The sequence below is a fragment of the Acomys russatus genome, chromosome 23, assembly GCF_903995435.1.
Source record: "Acomys russatus chromosome 23, mAcoRus1.1, whole genome shotgun sequence".
Taxonomy (NCBI): domain Eukaryota; kingdom Metazoa; phylum Chordata; class Mammalia; order Rodentia; family Muridae; genus Acomys; species Acomys russatus.
In genome coordinates, this window is record NC_067159.1 from 230,999 (window position 1) to 251,923 (window position 20,925).

At 44.3% G+C, this 20,925-nt stretch overlaps 1 protein-coding gene across 1 annotated transcript; it reads right to left on the reverse strand.

Moving 5' to 3' along the window:
* Positions 1–2,720: 2,720 nt before the first annotated feature.
* Cd160 (CD160 molecule) lies at positions 2,721–12,372 on the reverse strand. The gene is made up of 4 exons (XM_051165410.1): positions 12,235–12,372; positions 7,757–8,083; positions 4,542–4,735; positions 2,721–2,921 (listed from the first exon to the last, which is right to left on the reverse strand). The coding sequence occupies exons 1-4, from the start codon at positions 12,311–12,313 to the stop codon at positions 2,721–2,723; spliced, it is 801 nt and encodes a 266-aa protein (XP_051021367.1). The 5' UTR covers positions 12,314–12,372.
* Positions 12,373–20,925: the final 8,553 nt, after the last annotated feature.

Here is a 20,925-nt window from a genome sequence, read left to right on the forward strand (position 1 = left end):
GTTTGGGCATAAAAACAGACACATTGATCAATGGCATTGAATTGAAGACCCAGACATAAATCCCTACACCTATGGCACCTGCTTTTTTATAAAGAAACCGGAAAATATCAGAAAACAAAAAACACAACATCTTCAACAATAGTGCTGGTCAGACTGGATGTCTGCATGTAGAAGAATGCAAACATCCATTCTTTTCACTCTGCCCTTCACAGAACTCAATTCTACATGGATCAAATACCTCAACATAAAGCCAGATACACTGAACTTGATAGAAGAGAAAGTGGGGAATAGCCTTGAACACATCAGTACAGGAGGAGACTTTCTGAACAGAATGCAGTTAGCACAGGCACTAAGATCCACAGATAATAAATGGAGACCTCATGGAGAGTACCAGTTGGGTCCATGTAGTGGTATGTTATTGAATGGGGCAAGAATATAGAGGGTGGTTCATGTGCATACTGGGGAACAGCAGGGACAGGGAAGGAACCTTAGAAGGTCACGCAGAAACAAAGGGAAGTCCAACCTGGGGTATTTCCGTGGTCAGATAAGCAGCACTGGCCCTCTTAGTGTTGGAGATGTTGAGTTTCTACAATTCCCACGTCTGAGCGTGGGGAATCCTATCTTCTGGGGTCTGTAGGCTCTGGAGAAAGGGGGAGGGGCTCCAGCACATCCACAGCCAAACTCCTGCTGCTGTCAGGATGAGAAAATCCAGGGTTTGAGGCATGCTTTGACCCCTTCTTGGCTCCAGGCCAATCCTACAATAGAGGACTAATATCAAAATATATAAGGAACTCAAGAAACTAGATATCAAAAAAACAAATATTCCAATTCAAAATGGGGTACAAATCTAAAGAGAATTCTCAATAGAGGACAGACACTAAAGTGGCTGAGAAACAAACATCCTTATCTATTAGGGAAATACAAATCAAAATTAACCAATGCCTGACACTGCTTGGGTAATCAAGAACCAGAGACTAGATAGCCAAGAGACCTAGGGTAAAACCAAACCCTACTGGTCTTTAAAAAAAAAAAGTACAAAAAAATTACTCCTAATGATATTCTGCTATACTGATAGATCAGTGCCTTAGCCAGTCATCAGAGAGGCTTCCTCCAGCAGCAGATGGGAACAGATGCAGAGACACCCAGCCTCCCAAGTGCTGGGATTATAGGTGTGTGCTGTACCAGGATCAATGCTATTGATAAATTTTTCTTACCACATTGAGTCTCACATGACCTTTTGCATACAAAATTACCCAAGGAAAACTTCGCCTGTCTCTACATCACAACTGAGTGGCATTCTGGGGCTCAGGAGTGAGAGGGCCTCAGAAGAGGAAGCTAACGCAGATGCGCAGGCCCACTGACAGCAGTGAAGGAGGACAGATCTTAGAAAAAGTGAGGTTTATATTCCATAGCTACTTGAATGTTAAGGGGAAACCCTTTCCCTCTGAGGAAGTGAAATGGGAAGGTAAAAGTGTTTGTGGTGGCTGTTCTTGGTTGGCAACTTGAATACATCTGGAATTAACTAAATCCCAAGATGGGCACACTTGTGCCTACATCTGATCTGGACCACACCTTCTGTGGCATCCTATATAGTTTGAGGTTCAAGACCATACTATTAAAGACATTACTGCACCACATCAGCCTCGGAACATGATCTTTATAAAGCTTAGTTCCCACATTTGGTAGGTCTGTGTCAAAAAGATGACAGGTGAGGTGTCTATTTTAATGGCTTGCCACTTAGGTGCACTAAATTGTCACTTCCTATCTTTATTTGTGTAGTCCTTGCTGTTGGAAATAGTCTGTCCCTTGTTCTGCTGGTGACAAGAGGTTATCTGCCCGAAGTCAGAGAGAGTCTGTGAGTTTAGGAACAGGAAAAGCCCAAAAATAACTGCTTTGAGCATCTCTTAAAAGACCAGTGACCAGTCTGGCAGTCATGGTGCATACTTTTGGTCTCAGTGCTCAGTGCTCAGTTATCTTGCTCTCTCTCCTCCCCATATTTGCTTGTTTTGTCTCTTTTCCTTTACAGTACTAAACACATAGTTCTTTTTTTAAATGGTGTTTTCGTTTTTAAAGATTTATTTATTTTGTGAGTGTGGGTATGCACAAGTGTGTGTGCATGTGCATCTGGAGGCCAGAAGAGGGTGTTGTGTGTACTCCACCTTTCTCAACCTATTTCTCTGAGGTATGGTCTCACATTTTCTCCACTATACTGGGAGCCAGCAAACCCAGCAGTCCTCATGTCTCTGGCCTCTTGGGGCTGAGGCTGCTGGTGTGTATGTGAACTCTTGGCTGCTTATGTGGGTGCTGAGGTCCAAAAGCCAGTCTTATGATTGCATGTAGCCACTAAGCCATCTCTCCAGTGGTCTCAGTTTCATCTCCAGACCCCACGGCAGAAGGACACAACCAACTCCACATGTGTTCAGTGCATTCACACATGCCTCACACATACACATGAAAATAAAACTTGCTTATTTTACCGTGCGAAGAAAGAACGTTATTCTGGGCTTGAACATGCCTGGTATTTAAGGACTGTACACCAGCCACATTTGCAAAACGTTTTCTTTATTGGCACCGAGGTGGGAGGAGCCAGGCTGTCTCTGGCAGTAAGGAAGGAGATGCAGAAATATACCAGCTGTTTGCCGGATTCTTAGGGTGTTTTTATTTCTCGGGGTGGATGTATGGCACTCTTGTGGAGATCAAAGGACAGCTTGTGGGAGGAGTCAGTCTGTCCCTCCACCACGTGGGTGCACAGGTTTGAGCTGAAGCTTAGCCGACGAACGCCTTTGCTTGTTTGACCATCTCGCTGGCCCTCTGGGTGACTGGACTACTTGGCCTCCGTTCCCTGTACCATCCCCCGTGATCACTGTCAGATTTACCTTGCTTTGAAGTTTGTTTTTCTTTTTGTCACAGGGTTTGTGGAACTGTAGAAAGAAAAGGAAATGTTCTGTTACTACCTCACAACTTAGACTAGCCGCAAAACACCACCTGACATGAGCAGTCTCCTTTGTCTGAGATGGGTATTAGACAGGCTCTCATGGCTAAGGGAATGGAGAAATGTGTGAACGTAATGTATGTGTTGTGTGGAAGGCATGGACGGAGGCACGGGGATCCAGGAAACTCTTTCATCTTTCTCCTCACCTGAAAGAAAGCATTATAACTTGGGCTCTGAGATATCGCTAAGGGCTAAGAAAATGTATGCGTCTTTCTGCTCAACCCGGGCTCCTCCATAATTCTGCTAAGCCTTGAGCTGGAGAAAGATGAAGAAAAACAAAAGCTAGACACGGTTGTTCATAGCTGTAAGAGCAGTGCTTGGAAGCCTGGGGCAGGCCTGTGAGTTGGAAGCCAGCCTGGGTGGGCTGCATGGGGAGACCACGGCTTGACCTCTGTCACACACACCTTCATAACGTAAGCACCCTGTGATGTAGCTTTGGCGTTTCCTTCTGTGTACCTTTAAAGCTCCTTGCACACAGGATTGCATTTAAAGTTTTGATCCTGACTAGCAAAGGGAACCAGGACAGAGGTTTGTTGCTCTAGGGTGGCTTTGGAGTCAAAGGTAGTGGTGATAGTGCAAGGCTGGACTCAGTTTCCCCTTTGAGTTTGTACTGTGCCTAAAGAAATAACATTTACTAACAAATCATAGCTTAACCTATGAGGAAAACTTGTGTTCAGTAAACTGAGAGTAAAAGGTCAGACTGTTGATCCCCACCCTTTCTGTGACAGCGGGCCCAGCTTTAGCATGTCTGTGGGTCACAGGTACAGGCTCGTGCCATCCAATGCTTCGTAGTTCACAGGCTTGCTGTTTCTGCATATATGAAGAGGCCATGCCAAAGCGCAGTTGTGAGGTGCTTTCATACGGTATAGCAAGGGCACAGTTCCATGTTGGAAGGATCTGTACCAGGCCCTGTGAGGGGCCGCTCAATCCTCCATGCCCGCTTCCTGATAAATAATAGGGATATTTGCTTGGAAGTGTTGTCTGGGGTGAGTGAGGTTCACCTTCCCGTCACAGAGCTGTGTGTTTAATACCATCTTCACTGGGTAGAGAAGAAAAATCTTTGTGTTTATCGAGCTTACTTTATGGTATCATTCAAACTAGTAGTTATTAATTTGAGAAAAGCTTAAAATGAGTTCATTTCAAGGGCAGGCAAAAACTGACACCAGTTACTTGTTATGCAAAAGCCTAGTGACAAATTGTTAAATGTCCCACTCCTTTGATACGCAGTCAGCATTGTGGAGGAGCTAGATTCAGACCCCTCCTTAGACAACCCCACGTCCTCTTTGTTCATCTTTGTACACTAACAAGAGATCTAGTGCTCAAACATGCAGTGCTGTGTTCACTGGGAAGCAGCTGGATTTACTGTCTCCCACAGGCCTTTCCACTGACCTCTGACCCAGTGGCAAACCCAACCCAAATGTCTCCATGCACATCCAGAGTGATGAAGACTTTAAGTGCCATGGAGCCAGTTTGAGCCAGTTTCACACGCATACTGGTTGTACACTTGGGTAACAGCCCCCCTCCCTCCCTTGGAGCTTCCTTTCTGTACGTTCCCTCTTAGGAAATAATTAAGCCTGCAAGGATGCGAACTCATATTTCTTCTGGACATACCTTGAAGGGCCACCAGGCCGGTGATCAGCATCCCCCAGGCCTTCACTTGCAGGAAGCCTGAGCTGAGAGAGCCATCGATATGGCTGAAGTCGGTCTGTGGCCTTTGCCTCTGTCTTATCTCTGTATGGTTCCCTGTTCCAGGTTCAGAAGAGAATCAGATCAGGAGAGCATTTCAGAAGTCAGACCTTCTTCCTTTTGTGGTATTTCCTATGTGATCTCAAAGAATGCCTGGCAGCATAATTCACTTCCTGAGTAAATAATTCACTTCCTGATCTCTGTGGGCTATGATGATATGTCAAAAAGTAGTAAATAAACACAGAATCTAGCATTTACCAGATACAGAGAGCAAGTAGACCTCAGAGGAGCTCTAGAATTTTGACCGAACTTGGGTTGCCCTAGAGGTCAGTCATTATAAACAGTCTTCTGGGATGGATCAAGTAATTTAGCATAAGTTAGAATCAGGGGCACTAGGATAGAACTGGAGCCTCTGTCACTGCCTCTGCATGAGCTTTTAGTGTGAGTCCTCAGAGGACGAACCTCCGGGGAGCCTGTGGAGGTTAGTGCCAGCACAGTGCCTGGCACATGCAGAGCACTCAGTACACAGTGGTATCGTTTATTAACGCCACCAGTTGCCTGTCTGCCCTTTCCTTCCAGAAGGACCTTATCACCAGAGTTGATGATCCTATGCACTGAATGCTTAGTAGCCTGAGAGGACGTAGACATTCCTTTTTAAGGAAATGTCATCTCAAGTAGAAACACTTGGGGTGCATCAGGAGCCTGGAAAAACACTAGGTCTTAAGGGACAAGGACTGTTGTGCCTCACTCTGCTGTCCAGCGCTTGGCACTGTGCTCAGGCTGTGCAGTAAGTATTCAGTATGTGAACAGAGAGGGGCTGGGGGAGAGCCACGCTTGCAGTTTAACTGGGGCAGAGTAGCTGCATAAATACAATAAAATTGCTTAGAGCAGTGCCTCTCAGCTGCCCTAACACTGTGACCCTTTAACACAGTTCCTTTTATACAGTGGTAACCCCCAACCGTAAAAGACTCTGTTGCTACTTCATAAATGTAATTTTTCTACTGTTTTGAGTCATATGAGACCCACCAGGCTTGCAAACCATAGGTGAAGAACCACTGGCCTACAGCCTCATACTAGGCTAACATGATTTATACGTTGTAGATACCAAGAAGATATTAATTTTTTGAGCGATGGCACAGCACGTCAAGCTAACCTTCTAGGTAAGTCTGCTGGCAGTCAAGAATGGATTAAGACAACGCTTAAGTTTGTAGCAAGTGTGAAAGAGAAAAGGATGGTAACCTCAGGAACCTCGCTTGAGGAATCTTTTACCTGTGATGAAAGAGAGATTTGGAAAGAAAAGACTAAATGTAGGAAAAACTGGTATCTTACTTGGATGAAGAAAATGAGGAACAAGGGTTTAACCAAGAGTCATAGACATAAGGGTCAGGAATACAAGTGTGAGGAGATGGGGGAGCTGTCCAGAATTGGTTCAGCATTAGTGGGGTGCTTGGTTAAAACACTAGAAAGGAAGTAGAACTAGAGAAGGTGATTTGTGGGTCACTTGTAATTAAATGAGGGTGGATACAAGCTTGGGGGAGGGTGGATTAGGTGAGGACTTAGGCTCAATAAATGGGAGGAAGAAATAGAGACAAAACAGAAGAATAAGAAGCCAGAGAGACGTGCTGAGTGACAGGCCATATAGTCAGGTGGTAGCAAGCAAGGAAGAAAAGATAAATCAATTAGAGTGAAATAGAACATTTGAACAATTAGCAACCATAGAAGAGAATGGGAGTGTTTATTGAAAGGCCCTACTTCTCGGGCTTTATTTATTGTGGGTGGAGGGCTGAGATAATGTTTGTTTGCTTGTTTACCGACATGATCTAGCTATGTACCTCAAGTCCAAAACTTTTCATCAGTCTTGGTTTCCTTAATGATGAGATTATATGCTGAGTTGATGGCTTCTTAAAAATTTCATATGAGAGCTGGAGAGATGACTCAGAGGTTAAGAGCACTGGCTGTTCTTCCAAAGGTCCTGTGTTCAATTCCCAGCAACCACATGGTGACTTATAGCCATCTATAATGAGATCTGGTGCCCTCTTCTGGCGTGCAGGTGTACATGCAGATAGAACATTGTATATGTAATAAATACATACATAAGTAAATAAATAAATCTTTTTTAAAATTTCATATGAGGCTGGCATATGGTTCAGTGGTGATGTACTGCCTTAGCATGCTCTAGGTCCCAGGTTCAATCCCCAGCAATGAGAAAAGCTCACACAGACAGCAAACTGTATCAAGCCATTGCATATCCCACAGTGTGTCACTTTTCACACATTGATAGTATGGCTGTGTATAGAATTATAGGTAGAAGATACATTTGGCTGGGTATATAATTCTAGGTAGAAGATACATTTTTTTCACAGGATTTTGAAAGGCTTGCTCTCAGATAGACCCTTTTTAGAGCTTAACTAGGGTTGTCACATTTAGATTGTGCTGAGGTGGTAAGGGAGCAGGCCAGGCATGCACACCATGAAGGACATAGGCAGTGGTCAGAAGCCTTGCTACCTTGATGAGCTCAAGACTCAGAATGACTGTGTGGGGTCCTGTCAACTTTCTGACTTATGATTGTAGAAAACTGAACTCATGGGGGCAATCCACACTTTTTGCTTTTTTATTATTGTTATTTTAATACAGTAGCTTGTTTGGGTTCCTATTTCTTAGGGCCAAATGTTTCTTAGGGAAATAACCCGTTTTATTTCAAACCCATCTATGTCTGAGGAAAGACAACTTCATATCTGGGGGAACTCATCAAAAGGCCTAGGTTACAGACTACATTTTTACTAGCCCAGTCAATGAGTGGCATTAAATAATTCTCTTCACCTCCTGATGACTCAGTCTTCCAATGAGAAAGAAAATACCATTCTAGAAAGATTTTGAATAGTAAAGATGAGATTACCTTTGTATATATACTTTGAAAAAAGGTATAATATAAGGTATATCAGCCACTTGGGGAGTGAGCAGAGGGCTAGGTAACAGGAGCAATGCCCAAGGGGACTGCTATTGAGGACCTCACATAGCTACTTGACACTCTGGGTGTCATCCCTGCTCACTGCTCCTATGATGGCCTTAGGGACTCACCTGTGACTAGAACAGTAAGAAGATGGTCATGAATGTAGATTTCTGGCTTCTGGCTTCTGGCACAGCACTGATAGGTCCCACTGTCTGATGGTGTGGCTTGTTCTATGGTGAACACCAACTCTGATGACTTTTTAGTGATGCCATCTGTCCCAGGATCCTTCTTAACCCTTAGTTGTTTTAAGCTGGTCTCAGGGGAACAGTCCGAAGATCTGTCTTTGCACCAGAAGAGTATCAGCCCCTCAGCTTCATCTTCCTGGTACCACAAAGTACAGGTGAAGTCCAGCTGCCCTCCTTTCTGGGATGCTGAGCTGGCAATATGGATGCATCCTGGAACAGAGTGAAGACATTACCCGTGGGATGCCGGGGAGAGTTCCTCATATCTCACCTAGCTGGTCCTCGTCACTGAAATAGAGTCTGACAGTGATACTCGCAGATGGGAAACAACTTGTAGTTGTTTCGATGACAATAAGCACACTGCATGCCCCCTTTAATTCTCCTGGGGAGCTGAGAGTTAGGAGACAAGACATACACAGTAAAGCTTTTACACCATGCTGCTGGTGGCCATGACAAATAAAATTTCCTTTCTGTTGCTGTAACAAAACACTATGGCCAAGGTAACTTACAAAAGAAAGTGTTTAATTTTTCTGGCAGGGTTAGAGTCCACAATGTCAGAGCAGAGGCATGGTGTTAGGAACAGCTGAGAGATCACATCTCAAACAGTAAGTGAATGAGAGCACAGTGACAATGGTGAGGGGATTTTGGTACCTCAAGCCTGTCCCCTGTGACACATCTCCTCCAACAGGGCCATATGGTGTAATCCTCCCCAAATAGCCGCTAACTGGGGACCAAGTATTCAAATACCCAAGACATATTTGGGACATCTCATTCAAAGCATCGCAGCTCTGCTCTCAAATATATGGCCCAAAGTAAAACTAGCAAAACCACACTGTGTTCTATGGTGAACACCGACTGAGATTCCAGGCACTGATAGAGCAGCTGTGGCTAGAGGCAAGACATGAAAACTCCACTCTGTAGAGGTGGTGGCCCTAGCAGTGATGTTCCTAGGCCTTGAGGTGGTAAAACAGATGACTGTGAGGTGGTACAGGGAGGCCCTCCACCAATAGAGAATATGTGTTTGCTCAACAAAGATTCATTCCTGTATGAATGCAAGTAAGTTCTCTGTAATGAGAAATCAGTTGTACATCAAAAAGTCAAATTCCTGGGAAGGTGTAGCTACTTGATGGGTTCTACTTTCTTCCACCCTTCTCCACCCCATTTCTTCCACCCTTTCAATCCCTTAGCACTAGATAGGAGAGAAAAAAAAAGATATAGAGGACAGGGAGCAGCGTTATCATTAGACTACTTCCTGACCATTAGGGACATTAAGTTCCCTGGGGGCAAGTTTGGATATCTAATTTCTTCTTGTTGTTTCTTCTTTGCACACAACTGCTTACAAACTGCAAACAACCAACAAACCACCCCAACTCTTGAGGCCCTAGCATTCATATAGCCTCTGAAAAGTTTCCAGAATTCCAAATATCACAGAATCGCAGAAACTACCTACTACAGGAAAAAAATCACACCCCTGCCAGAGCACGAGGAAAATCATAGTCAGATACTGTGGTTATAATCTGAAGCAGCCCCATATCCCACACCTGGGTTTAAACAAAGACATATTCTTATAGCAGTTCTGTGCTTTTCAAAGAAACCAAAATTCTCACTACAGGGAGGCCTTAGTTGGAATCTATAGGAAATAAGGAGATAAAAGAAATGGTGTGGGCTTGACAGGAAGCTCCACATGGAACAGGAGATCAGAGATGCCAGGTCAGGTTCTCAGGCAGCTTTTCAAGCTAAAGATAAAAAACAACAACACCTCAAAAGCTCTACTCTCGTGGTATGATTCCACCAATGTCGCTGTGGCCAGGCAAGCCCTGAAGAAACTCCTTCAGGGACAAATAGGTCCTTGAAAATAAGGTCGGGTATGCAACAGCAGCAAACATGGGTTTCTACCTTGTACAAAGGAGCCCCCAGGATGAGCAAAGTTGAGCAGCAAACTAAAAAAAAGGAGATGTGATGAACTGATAGTGGCGAAAGAAGGCGTGAAGACTGATCAGTGGAAGACAGGAGCACGGTCGCCCCCACGCAGGTCTCTCAGGGCACCTTTGTGGTGGGCGAATACCTTACTGGCTCCCTGACACCGTGAGTCACGGGCCTGTGTATGCATTAGATTCGTCCATGGGGTGCTACATGCTATTGTACTATTTTCAGCATCGGAGCAAAAACTACTACATAGATGCTGCTGGAGAGATGGGTCACCTGGGCAGACTGACTAATCATGACCAGTGCAGGAACTGCCAGATGGAACTGGTATGCCTCATGTCTGCTGCCTCCTGTCGTGATGCAGTCTGGAGGGCTGGCTTCCAGCACAGTGATGGTGGCTGCTTCAGAGCTGCCTTGGGAGCCCGCTCATGGTTGAAGCATGAACTATTTCTTGGCTTTCCTAGCCATCTCCCTCAAAGGAAAATGATTGTTTTTAAGCATGAGTGTGGGTGGGTGGGCCAGAGGACAGCCTCAGAGGCATCTTCAAGAACACTCCTTTGAGACAGAGTCTCTGGCTAGACTGGCTGGTCAGCAAACCCAAAAGAGCCTCCTGTCTCCCTCTCCCCCTCCTCACTGAACACCACTGTCCCTGACATTTTTGTGTCTGACAAGCACCTTACCAACTGAGCTGTCTCCCCACCATAGGCTTTAGTGTTTTGTTTGTTTGTTTGTTTGTTTTGTTTTGTTTAAATCAAAATCATAGGAAATTATTTAAGCTGCATTAAATTTTTAAAAGATTTGTCCATTTTATGTGTATGAGCCTTTTGCCTGCATGAATCTATATGTATCAGGTGCATACCCAGAGTCTAAGGAGGTTAGAAGAGGGTGACAGATCCCCTGGAACTGGAGTTATGCAAGGTTATGAACCACCATGTGGGTATTGGGTATTGAACCAGGTCTTCTGCAAGAGCAATAAGTACTCTTAACTGCTGAGCCATTATTTCAGCCCCTGGGCTGCTTTTAAAAAGTATATCTACATGCCTTTGTACTCTAGTATTTTTATTTATTTATTTATTTTTAAAGACTTATTTATCATTTATGCAATGTTCTGCCTGCATGTACAGCTGCAGGCCAGAAGAGGGCACCAGATCTCATTGTAGATGGTTGTGAGCCACCTTGTGGTTGCTGGGAATTGAACTCAGGACCTCTGGAAGAGCAGACAGTGCTCTTAACCTCCGGGCCATCTCTCCAGCCCTACTCTAGTATTTTTAAATGTTATCAGAAATTTTATACTCTAATATTTTGTATAGGAGTCGGATGTTTTTATATCCCAGTCAAAGCTCGCACAGATTTTAGAGGAAGGGGTCAGACATGGATGAGGGTGCCCCAGGTCCCTGCCTGCGAAAGCTTGAGCTCCTCCTCAACCACAAGGTCAAAACCAGGCTGTTGTGAAGTAGGCACTGCCTGCATTGGACTTCAGTGGGATGGCTCCGAGCTCCTGTTCTCTTATACCTTGATAGACACACATTAAAGTGTGTGTGTGTGTGTCTGTGTCTGTGTATTTTTTAAAAAGGTTTCTCAGGAAGCTGGTCTTTCTATTTTTTTCTTTTTTTTTTTTTTTTTTTTTTTTTTTTTTTTTTTTTTGAGAGTTTACAGGCCCTATGTCCTAAGGTACCAGATAGGAATAACTCTCTTCTCTCACAGGTTGCAACTTTCCCTGGAACCATAGAGCATCTGAGTGAGTAAGGCAGGCAGGAAAGTGCTGCTTCCCAAATACACTGAGCTTATTTAAATCTATTTCTAAATCTGTAAGCCCCTCAAGGCTCTAGCAACTAGGCCCTGTCCCTAGACATCTCTACCCACTGCAGTGGCCATTTCCAGCCCCTCAAGACAGGAGAGTAGCCAGGAACTTCCTCACAGGGGGGAAAAAGCCCAAGAGCAGACAACAAAACCCTACCAGTCCCTGAGCTTGCCCCAAGATCAGATCACAAAATCTCTCCAATCTCAGGCTACCCTGAAAAGATCTACCAACCGTCCCCAAGAACCCCTATATAAAGCCTGCCTTTGCTCAGCTCTTTGCTGCTGTTTCTCTCCAGCTGAGGTAGCTGCTCTCTTGTGTCTTTCCCAATACATCTCTTGTGTGAGGCTTGTTGTGCGATGACTTTGTGGCGTTCCTTGGCTCCTCTACTTACTTCCAGAATACCTTTCCCCTCAGAGCTATAACCACAGAATTAAAAAATACTATCAAACTATTCAATTACTATAACTGAGGAAGCTTAAGGGTTCCTGCATGTGTCTGGAAGGAATTGGGGACTCTTCGCAGATAAATGAGTGCTTCTTCTGAGACTTTTCCCACAAGAAAACATGCATGGGGACCCTCCTTTCCCGGAGCCCAGGGTTCTCCCAATGGCTGCCTTTGCCCGGGGACCTATCCTCACCACCATGTTGGAAGTTCACAATTGCTAGCAGGATAGCCAGGGCACAGCAGCATTGGCCCAGTGTCATCAGGATTTGCATGTTGTCAGCAGGCCACGGAGTTCCACGTAAATGCTGGCTTCGCTGGTCTGTGGCTTCACACTCCTGGAAGCACAAAGACACGTTAGATGGCGCCCCTCCCCCAGGCCTCTAAGACTGCCTCCCTAGTTCCGGTGATTGGTGGGGTTGCTCCAAGTGTGATGGAGAAGAGGAGACCGTCAGCTTCAGCTGCCTTGGAAGTGACATCAAAGAGCAAGTGACGCAAAGCGTAAGTGGAGAGAAGAGCAGACATGAGGGCTGCGATGAAAGGTGTTGCCTACTTTTCCTGGGGCCATTTGGCAAGTCACCCTTTTATATACATCCGTATGTGTGTATGTGTGTATGTATGTATTTACACATACATGCATATGTAAACAAATGTACACGTGGGTAATGTATAACCAGAAGAAAGGAGAATAAGCTAGGGCACATAGTAGGCTATGATGAAGGACTGAATTTAGGCTAAGGGTACTGGTGTCATGAAAGAAAATACAAAATTAATCTTGTTCTAGTTTCAACTCTACCATGGATATCTTGGTGATGGGTATTTGGATAGTGAAAGTGTAAAATTTGACACAAAGCTCTGCAGCTTCCAAATGGTTGTTTCAGCTACACGCATTTACTGAGATACATATACTTTGGGTCTGACTAATTTGGGTGTGTGATTTTTTTGTTGTGCAAATTCATTACAATAAAGATTTTTTAAAAAAAAAGAATTTATGCATCCAGTGCTCTGTCTGCATATACACCTGCAGGGCAGAAGAGAGCATTAGAGGAATAGATGGCTATGAGCCACCATGTGGTTGCTGGGGATTGAGCTCAGGACCTCTGGGAGAGCAGACAGTGCGCTTAACTGATGAGCCATCTCTCCAGCCCCTACAATAAAGTTTTAATTAAAAAGTTGTTTCCATTATTGCTTTAATAAAGTTTCCCTAGGGTTGAGATTATTTTCTCTTAATATTTTTATTATATATTCTAATCCTGGTTAAACAAAATTATGTATACATTTTAAAAAGCACTCAAGCTGGGCAGTGGTGGCACATGCCTTTAATCCCAGCAGAGGCAGGTGGATCACTGTGAGTTCGAGGCCAGCCTGGTCTACAAAGTGAGTCGAGGACAGCCAAGCCTACACAGAGAAACCCTGTCTTGAAAAACCAAAAAGAATAAATAAATAAATAAAGAAAGAAAGAAAGAAAGAAAGAAGGAACAAACAAATAAAAAGCACCCAAACTAAAACAAAACAAAAAACAATAGGAAGCTTATTTGATAAATTTGATTCATTCATACAAATGTTGGCTTTATACCAACATTTCGGCCAGTAACATGCTTCATGTGCGTCAGTGGCACCAAGAGATTATGATGAAATGGGGACAGAAATGAGTGACAGAAAAAAAGAACAGAGGAAGAGAGAATGGAGAAAAAGGAAAGCAAATAAAGAGGGCAGAAGGAAAAAAGAGAACAGCAGAACCCAAAGAAAACCCACAATGAAGGGTTCCAAGGCTTTGCAGACCTCAGCAAGCTTTAAAAACGGGGTCCCAACACTGCGAGGCCTCTGCTAACAGTGCATTGACTGCTCATTAGCAGAGAAGCCAAGCAAGCAAGCACCATGAAGAGTGTCACCCAGGGAAGCTTTGGACAGTTCCTTTCTGAGAGATACCAGAAAAATGTTGTGGCATCTCAGAGGGTGATGGCTCCTAAGGCTTTTCAGTGGGACAGTATGAGGGGACGTAAGATAGCAATACTGAGGACCCTGGCATGTATAGACCTAGGCTTATATGTGGGTTTTTAAAATTGAACATGTTACTTTTTAACAGAAATGTTTAAAAAAAAATAGAAAGGGCTTATTGATAAGAATTATATAGCCAGGCAACGGTGGCACACACCTTTAATCCCAGTACCTAGGAGGCAGAGGCAGGTTCGAGGCCAGCTTGCTTTACAAATCAAGTCCAAGACAGCCAGGGTTACACAGAGAAAACCTGTCTCAAACAACAACATGAAGAATAAATATTATATACACATATATAAACATATAATGTCTCTGTTGGGACTTTTTTTTTTTTTTTTTTTCAGAATGACCTGAAACTCATAAGCCTTTTGCCTCAGCCAATCTAGCTAAGATTGTAGGCATGGGCCAACCAAACTGGCCTGTTTATATTTTAGGCTAATTTTTTTTTCTTTTTGGTTTTTCGAGACAGGGTTTCTCTGTGTAACAGGACTCACTTTGTAGACCAGGCAGTCCTTGAACTCAGAGATCTGCCAGCCTCTGCCTCCTGAGTGCTGGAATTAAAGGTGTGCGCCACCATGTCTGGCTGTTAAATTTAAAAATTAAGAAGGCTATAAAGTAAAAATGCTATAGTGAGCTAAGGTTACTTTAAAAACATTTTTTTGAAGTGCTGGTGATCCAGCCTCAAACTTGGGGCACAGTCTGTTTAGAGTGGCTGATATTGAATGTTCGTGTGTAGTCCAGCAGTGCTCGGTCATGCCCTCAGCCTTCCATCTCTCCTCACTCACTCACTCACTCAGTCCTCCAGAGAGTTTCCCAGTCCTGCTGGCTCCAGGCACCGCAAGTGCTTTATCCAGGTGTTCCATTTAAAACTGTTGGATTTTATTTTTTTCTGTGCATTGTCTGTGTCTAGATACATAAATACTAACTTGTGTTACAGTTGCCCACAGTATTCAGCATAGTAACTTGCTAGGCAGCTGGGCAGCCCAAGAGCAAAAAGTTGTACCATGTGGCTAAGGTTTTCAGGGGCAATGCCATCTTGGTTTGTATGCATGCAGTCAATGTAAATCCATGACGCAGCTCTTAATGTACCATCATCGTTGCTGATACATAGTGTCTATTATTTTTTAAATGGAGGCTTTCCATTGTGCTATAATGTAGCAAGATGGCTCTCAGCAGATGTAGTGCCACACACTTGGACTTCTCCATTCCTAGAGTAATGAGCCAAATCAACTTCTATTATAAAAACTGAACCTGGTTAGTTTTATAAAACTGATAGAAGAAAGATTTTGTTTCATTTTATAATAGGGAGGGATACTGTCCCGTTATGGACAGGCATGGACCGAACACCTTTAATCTCAGCACTTGGGAACCTGAGGCAGGCAAATCTCTGTGAGTTTAAGGCCAGCCTGGTCTACATTGAGAGTTCTAAGGCAGCCAGGGCTACCTAGTGAGACTCTGTCTCAGGAAAAAAATATTCAACCACAGACTACATGCAAGAGGGTTCTGAAAGAGCACAGAGTGCTGGTGAGATAGCTCAGGGGATAGCGGTGACCACCACCAACCCTGCACTCCTGAGTTCGATTCCAGGACCTGCATGATGGAAGGAGAGAACTGACTCCTGAAAGCTGACCTTTGACCTCCACAAGTGCTGTGGGCCTCCAAATCCATACTAAAATAAAAATAAATGTCATAAAAAAAGAATAATGGGCTGGGCGTGGTGGCACATGCCTTTATTTCCAGCACCTGGGAGGCAGAGGCAAGCAGATCACTATGAGTTCAAGGCCAGCCTAGTCTACAAAGAAAGTCCAGGACAGCCAAGGCTACACAAAGAAACCCTGTCTCAAACAAACAAACAAACAAACAATAAAGAGTGAAGACATGGACCGTCAAAACTAAAAAGATGAAAAAATAGTAATTAGGTATTAGGCAAAAAGAATTTTGGCACAATTAAGTTAATATAAGGCAAAAATACAGTTTTATAAAGAAATACATAAGGTTACTGACACCCTTTGCTGGCCTCCACATGGTACATAAATACGCATGCACGCAAAACACACATACACATAAAAATAAATTAATTTTAAAAAGACAACCCTGCCGCGTAGTGGTGGTGTACACGTTTAATCCCAGCACTTGGGAGGAAGAGGCAGGCTGGTTGATGAGTTTGAGCCTAGACTGTGTACAAAGTAAGTCCAGGACAGCCAAGGCTACACAGAGAAACCCTGTCTCAAAAAACAAAACAAAACAAAAAAGATAACTAAAAACTATATAATAGCCCCTTAACTCCTAACCATATAAAGTAAAATGTGAACCAACTGCTGGACAAACTGGGAACTACAATAATACCTATATGTCAACACGGCTTTCTCAACTGTTAACTGATTTAAAAGTTATGAAGGTTTCAAGAATTAAGAACCCAATGGAGAGGGCTGGAGAGACGGCTCAGAGGTCAAGAGCACTGGCTGCTTTTCCAAAGGTCCTGAGTTCAATTCCCAGGAACCACGTGGTGGCTCACAACCATCTATAGTTAGATCTGGTGCCCTCTTCTGGCCTGCAGGTGTACATGCAGGCAGAGCCCTGTATACATAATAAATAAACAAATCTAAAAGAAAAGAACCGAACCCAATGGGAATATAGAAGTCTTTCCATCATACATATTATTGCAGAACACATAGTCTTCTAAGCAAACTCAGAAATTTAAAACTTGGTAGTATACTAGCAATAAAACAAATCTTGAGCCGGGCGTGGTGGCACACGCCTTTAATCCCAGCCCTCGGGAGGCAGAGGCAGGCGGATCGCTGTGAGTTTGAGGCCAGCCTGGTCTACAAAGTGAGTCCAGGATGACCAAGGCTACACAGAGAAACCCTGTCTCGAAAAACAAAAAAAAAAAAAAAAACCAAAAAAAAAAAAACAAAAAACAAATCTTGATATTGTATTAGCCAATAGAGCAAATCTCAGATGCTCAGTATCGTAAGACCAAATTCTGTTTTAGTCCTCTTGGCTTAGCTGTCAAAAACAATAAAAGTGCATCTTAAAAACTAGATTCTGGGGCATCATCAAGTTTCTTAGGCTTCTGTGCCAGATCCTAGATCAAGTCCTTGAAAAATGAAACCATCTTCCTAGCACTTACCATCTTTCTTGTGCCAGGTACGTGGGGGACAGGTAGGTCACTAAAACAGGAGTCTACCTGTGGCTGAATGCACTAGAGCAGTGGTTCTCAACTTGTGTGCCACCAACCACAGAGTTGCATATCAGATATCCTGCATATCAGGTATTTACATTACGAATCATAACGTAGCAACACTACAATTATGAAGTAGCAACGAGATAATGACTGGGGGTCACCACGACATGAGGAACTGTATTAAGGGGTCTCAGCACTAGGATGACTGAGAACCACTGCTCTAGATTCAGGTCGGGTTTGAAATCTGGCTTGTCAATTACTAGTTGTCCAATGTTGGAAAAGTTTCTTAATCTTTCTGAGAATGAGTTTATTGATGAATAAAACGTTATGAAAGTGTCATCTTCCCAAGGTAGTTAGTTATGAGGGCTAATGTGGCAGCTTTGTGAACATAGCACAACTGCTGAACAGATGCTAGCCACTGTTAATCTTACGGCTGCAGCTCACATCCACACCCACAGTAGTATATAAAACTCTGAGCCACCGTTAATCACACGTTCTGTGCGGAAGTCTCAGAGAAGCCGTGGCTTGCTTAAAGTCATAGAGATTGGGTGGAGAAGCTGGGATCCCAACCCTTTCGGAGTCAGTCCCTTTGGCTCCTCTCCTCACAGATACCTCACTCTACTCTCAGTAAAGCATGAAGGGCTGTGATGAGAGCAGAACGGGGGGATGTGGTTTACAAGGTTTAGAAAAGGAGAAATTTGGCCCCATGGCTCTGGGAAGATTGCGGATGGCCGTGGAATAAAGCCTTGTCAGTTTTGCTGGCTTTAGGTACTGGTACCCCAAAGATGCGGTGGGAGAAGGAAGGAGAGAATGGGCTGGGAGATTTGGCTTCTAACCCTGCCGTGTACTCGCGGGCTGTGAGATGTCTTCTCCAGGAGTGTGTCCTCAGGGGCAGGCGCAGTGGGATGGGAGGGACCTGCTGCGGGAGCTGGTCACTCCTCAGGAGTGCCTTCGCTCTATTGGGCTCCTCAGCCAGGCGGGGGAAGGTGGGGGAACTGGGGTAAGGACTCTCTGGGCAGAAGTGACCAGGATGGCTGCAAGCTCCTGGTCTGTCACAGGCAGGCATAGCTGGCTAGAGTTCTTGACGCCGCTAGAGGGCGCTGCCTCCCATCCCCGGGTGTGACAGTCCCCTTGCAGTGGGTGCAGTCCTGCCCTTCACAGCAGGGGCCAGGAGTCTGGCCGAAGGATGGAGGTGGGGCGACAATCTAACTAGAAGAGAAGAAAAGGAAAACAGTGCAAGACTGGGCCCTTTGAGCCCAGGAAAGTGCAAGAGTGGGACCGGTGAGCCTAGTGACTTGGGCTACTCTGCAGATGGCTCTCCTGGGGGAGCGGTACTTTCTGGGTCCATTGTGCCCCGGCTGCAGGTCCTGCCTCCATCATGGAATCTGGTAAGCTCTGGGTGGTGCAGAGAAGGTTGGTATCCTGGTCTTTGAGTCTTCCTTGAACTGCTCTGACCTCAGGGGCTTCTGGACTCAGAAATCTTTGGTAGGAGATGGGGAACAGCAGTTACCAACTTCCATCTCAAATTTATGAGAAACCAGCCTTAGAAGGGAAAGCCTTGGCGCACTTGCTTGGTGTTCTCAACCTGCGCCTCTGCTGGATCAGAGCTTTCTAACCTCAGCTCAAAGGGCATCATGGAGGGCGGCGAAATGACGCAGCGGGTAAAGCTGTTTGCCACGTAACCTAAGGACTTGAGTTCAGCTGAGATGCACATGGCAGAAAGAGGTAACCAACTCTTGCAAGTTGTTTTGTGCCTATCACATGCGCAGCACGCACATATATACACACACATTGAATAAATATGGTAAAAAACTATTTTAAAGGAGGCCAAGGAGCCCTGTGGAGACCTGCTGGGGCTTGTGCTCACAGGGACACAGCCAGGGCTTTTCAGTGATGTTTTTAGTGGAGTCAAATCCACGTTGTCTAATTTTCCTATTTATTTATGATTTATACAATGTTCTGTCTGCATGTGAGCCAGCAGGCCAGAAGAGGTCACCAGATCTTTTTATAGATGGTTGTGAGCCACCATATGGTTTCTTGTACTTGAACTCAGAACCTTTGGAAGAATAGCCAGTGCTCTTAACCTCTGAGCCATTACTCCAGCCCCCTGTCTAGTTTTCTTTTAAGGTTGGGTATTTTGTTTCTTTCTGAGAATGTATTGAAACACTAGAGAGCCAGCAATCCTATACAATGTATCTGCAAACTTGTACAGTTTTATACATGGTCACAATGTACTTTGTCTGCCTTCTAATTTATTTTGCAAAACATTACTGTACAGTTGTAAATCACTTTCGGTTATGTGTAAAGGAATAAATTAATTAAAATGCTCTTTGTAAAAAAATTAATAAAATAGATTGGAAAAATGGCTCAGATGTTAAAAAACAAAAACCAAAAACACTCAGTCATTGCTCCTCAGAACATGGCAGGTTGAGTCCCAGCACCACTGTCTGTAACTCCAGTTTGAAAGCATCCAACACAGTCCTCTGGCCAATGTGGGCATAAGGCTTATGTGGTGTGTGTGTGTGTGTGTGTGTGTGCACAAAATTAAAAATGAGCCTAAAAAGCTAGGCAGACCTTTGATCCCAACACTTGGGAGACAGAGGCAGAAGCAGAGGCAGGTGGATCTCTGTAAGTTCAGGGCCAACGTGGTCTACAAAGTGAGTTCCAGGACTGTTACCTTATCTTGGAAAAAAAAAAAAGACCAAAACTGAACAACCAACCAAAATGAGCCTAAAATTAATAAAATAAAATGTGTAGGATAACAAAGGAAGCAAATTCTGTAAAGACAGTTGTTAGCGAGTTAGAGGACTGCATGACAGAGCACCATACACCCTTCTTCAGATCCTCTGTCTGATAGCTATCATAACTTCTATTTGTAAATATTTGGTTTTATGTGTACAGCTGTTTTGCCTGTATGTTAACATGTGCACCACTTGTGTGCCTGGTGCCTGCCCATGGAGGCCAGAAGAGGGCATTGGATGCCCTGGAACTGGAGTTATAAATGGTTTTGGGTCTCCACGTGGGTGAACCAAATCCTCTGCAAGAGCAGCCACTAAATATCTCAGCCAGTGAGCGGCCACTCCAGCCCTTGCCTGCTTTAATGAGGTGGAGAACGCGATAAAGCTGCCAGAAGACTTGAAGCTCCCCTGCTTTCTACTTGTGGCAGATCCTACTGTGGTCCCTTGCCCACACTCCTATGGAAGCAAATGCTTACTTCCTAGTAGAGACTAACACAAGTCAAGTCCCTCCCTTCACAAATCCTTTTGGAGGATCACACAGCCTTGGCTAACAACCAGCTCTGATTCATAAGCACAGGTTTCTTCCCACTGAAAGAAGTAGCTGGAACTGAACTTAGGGCAAATTGTAACTTTTTTTTAGACCCAGGAATTTACAGGTTTACTCTACCCAAATCATGCCATGGCTAGAGGCTGCCCTTGTTTGTGTCACCTCCAGTGCATATGACCCTGGACATGAATGTCTCTCGGAGATGCGCACAGAGGCAGCTCACAACCCAGGCCAGGCCTGAGTGAGGGCTTCAGCACAAGTTTGGCAGAATTTGGTAACTGTTCTTGCAGTACTTCTTTTTCTTCTTTTCTTTTTTTTTTTTTTTTTTTTTTTTTTTTTGTTTTTTGTTTTTGTTTTTCGAGACAGGGTTTCTCTGTGTAGCCTTGGCCATCCTGGACCCACTTTGTAGACCAGGCTGGC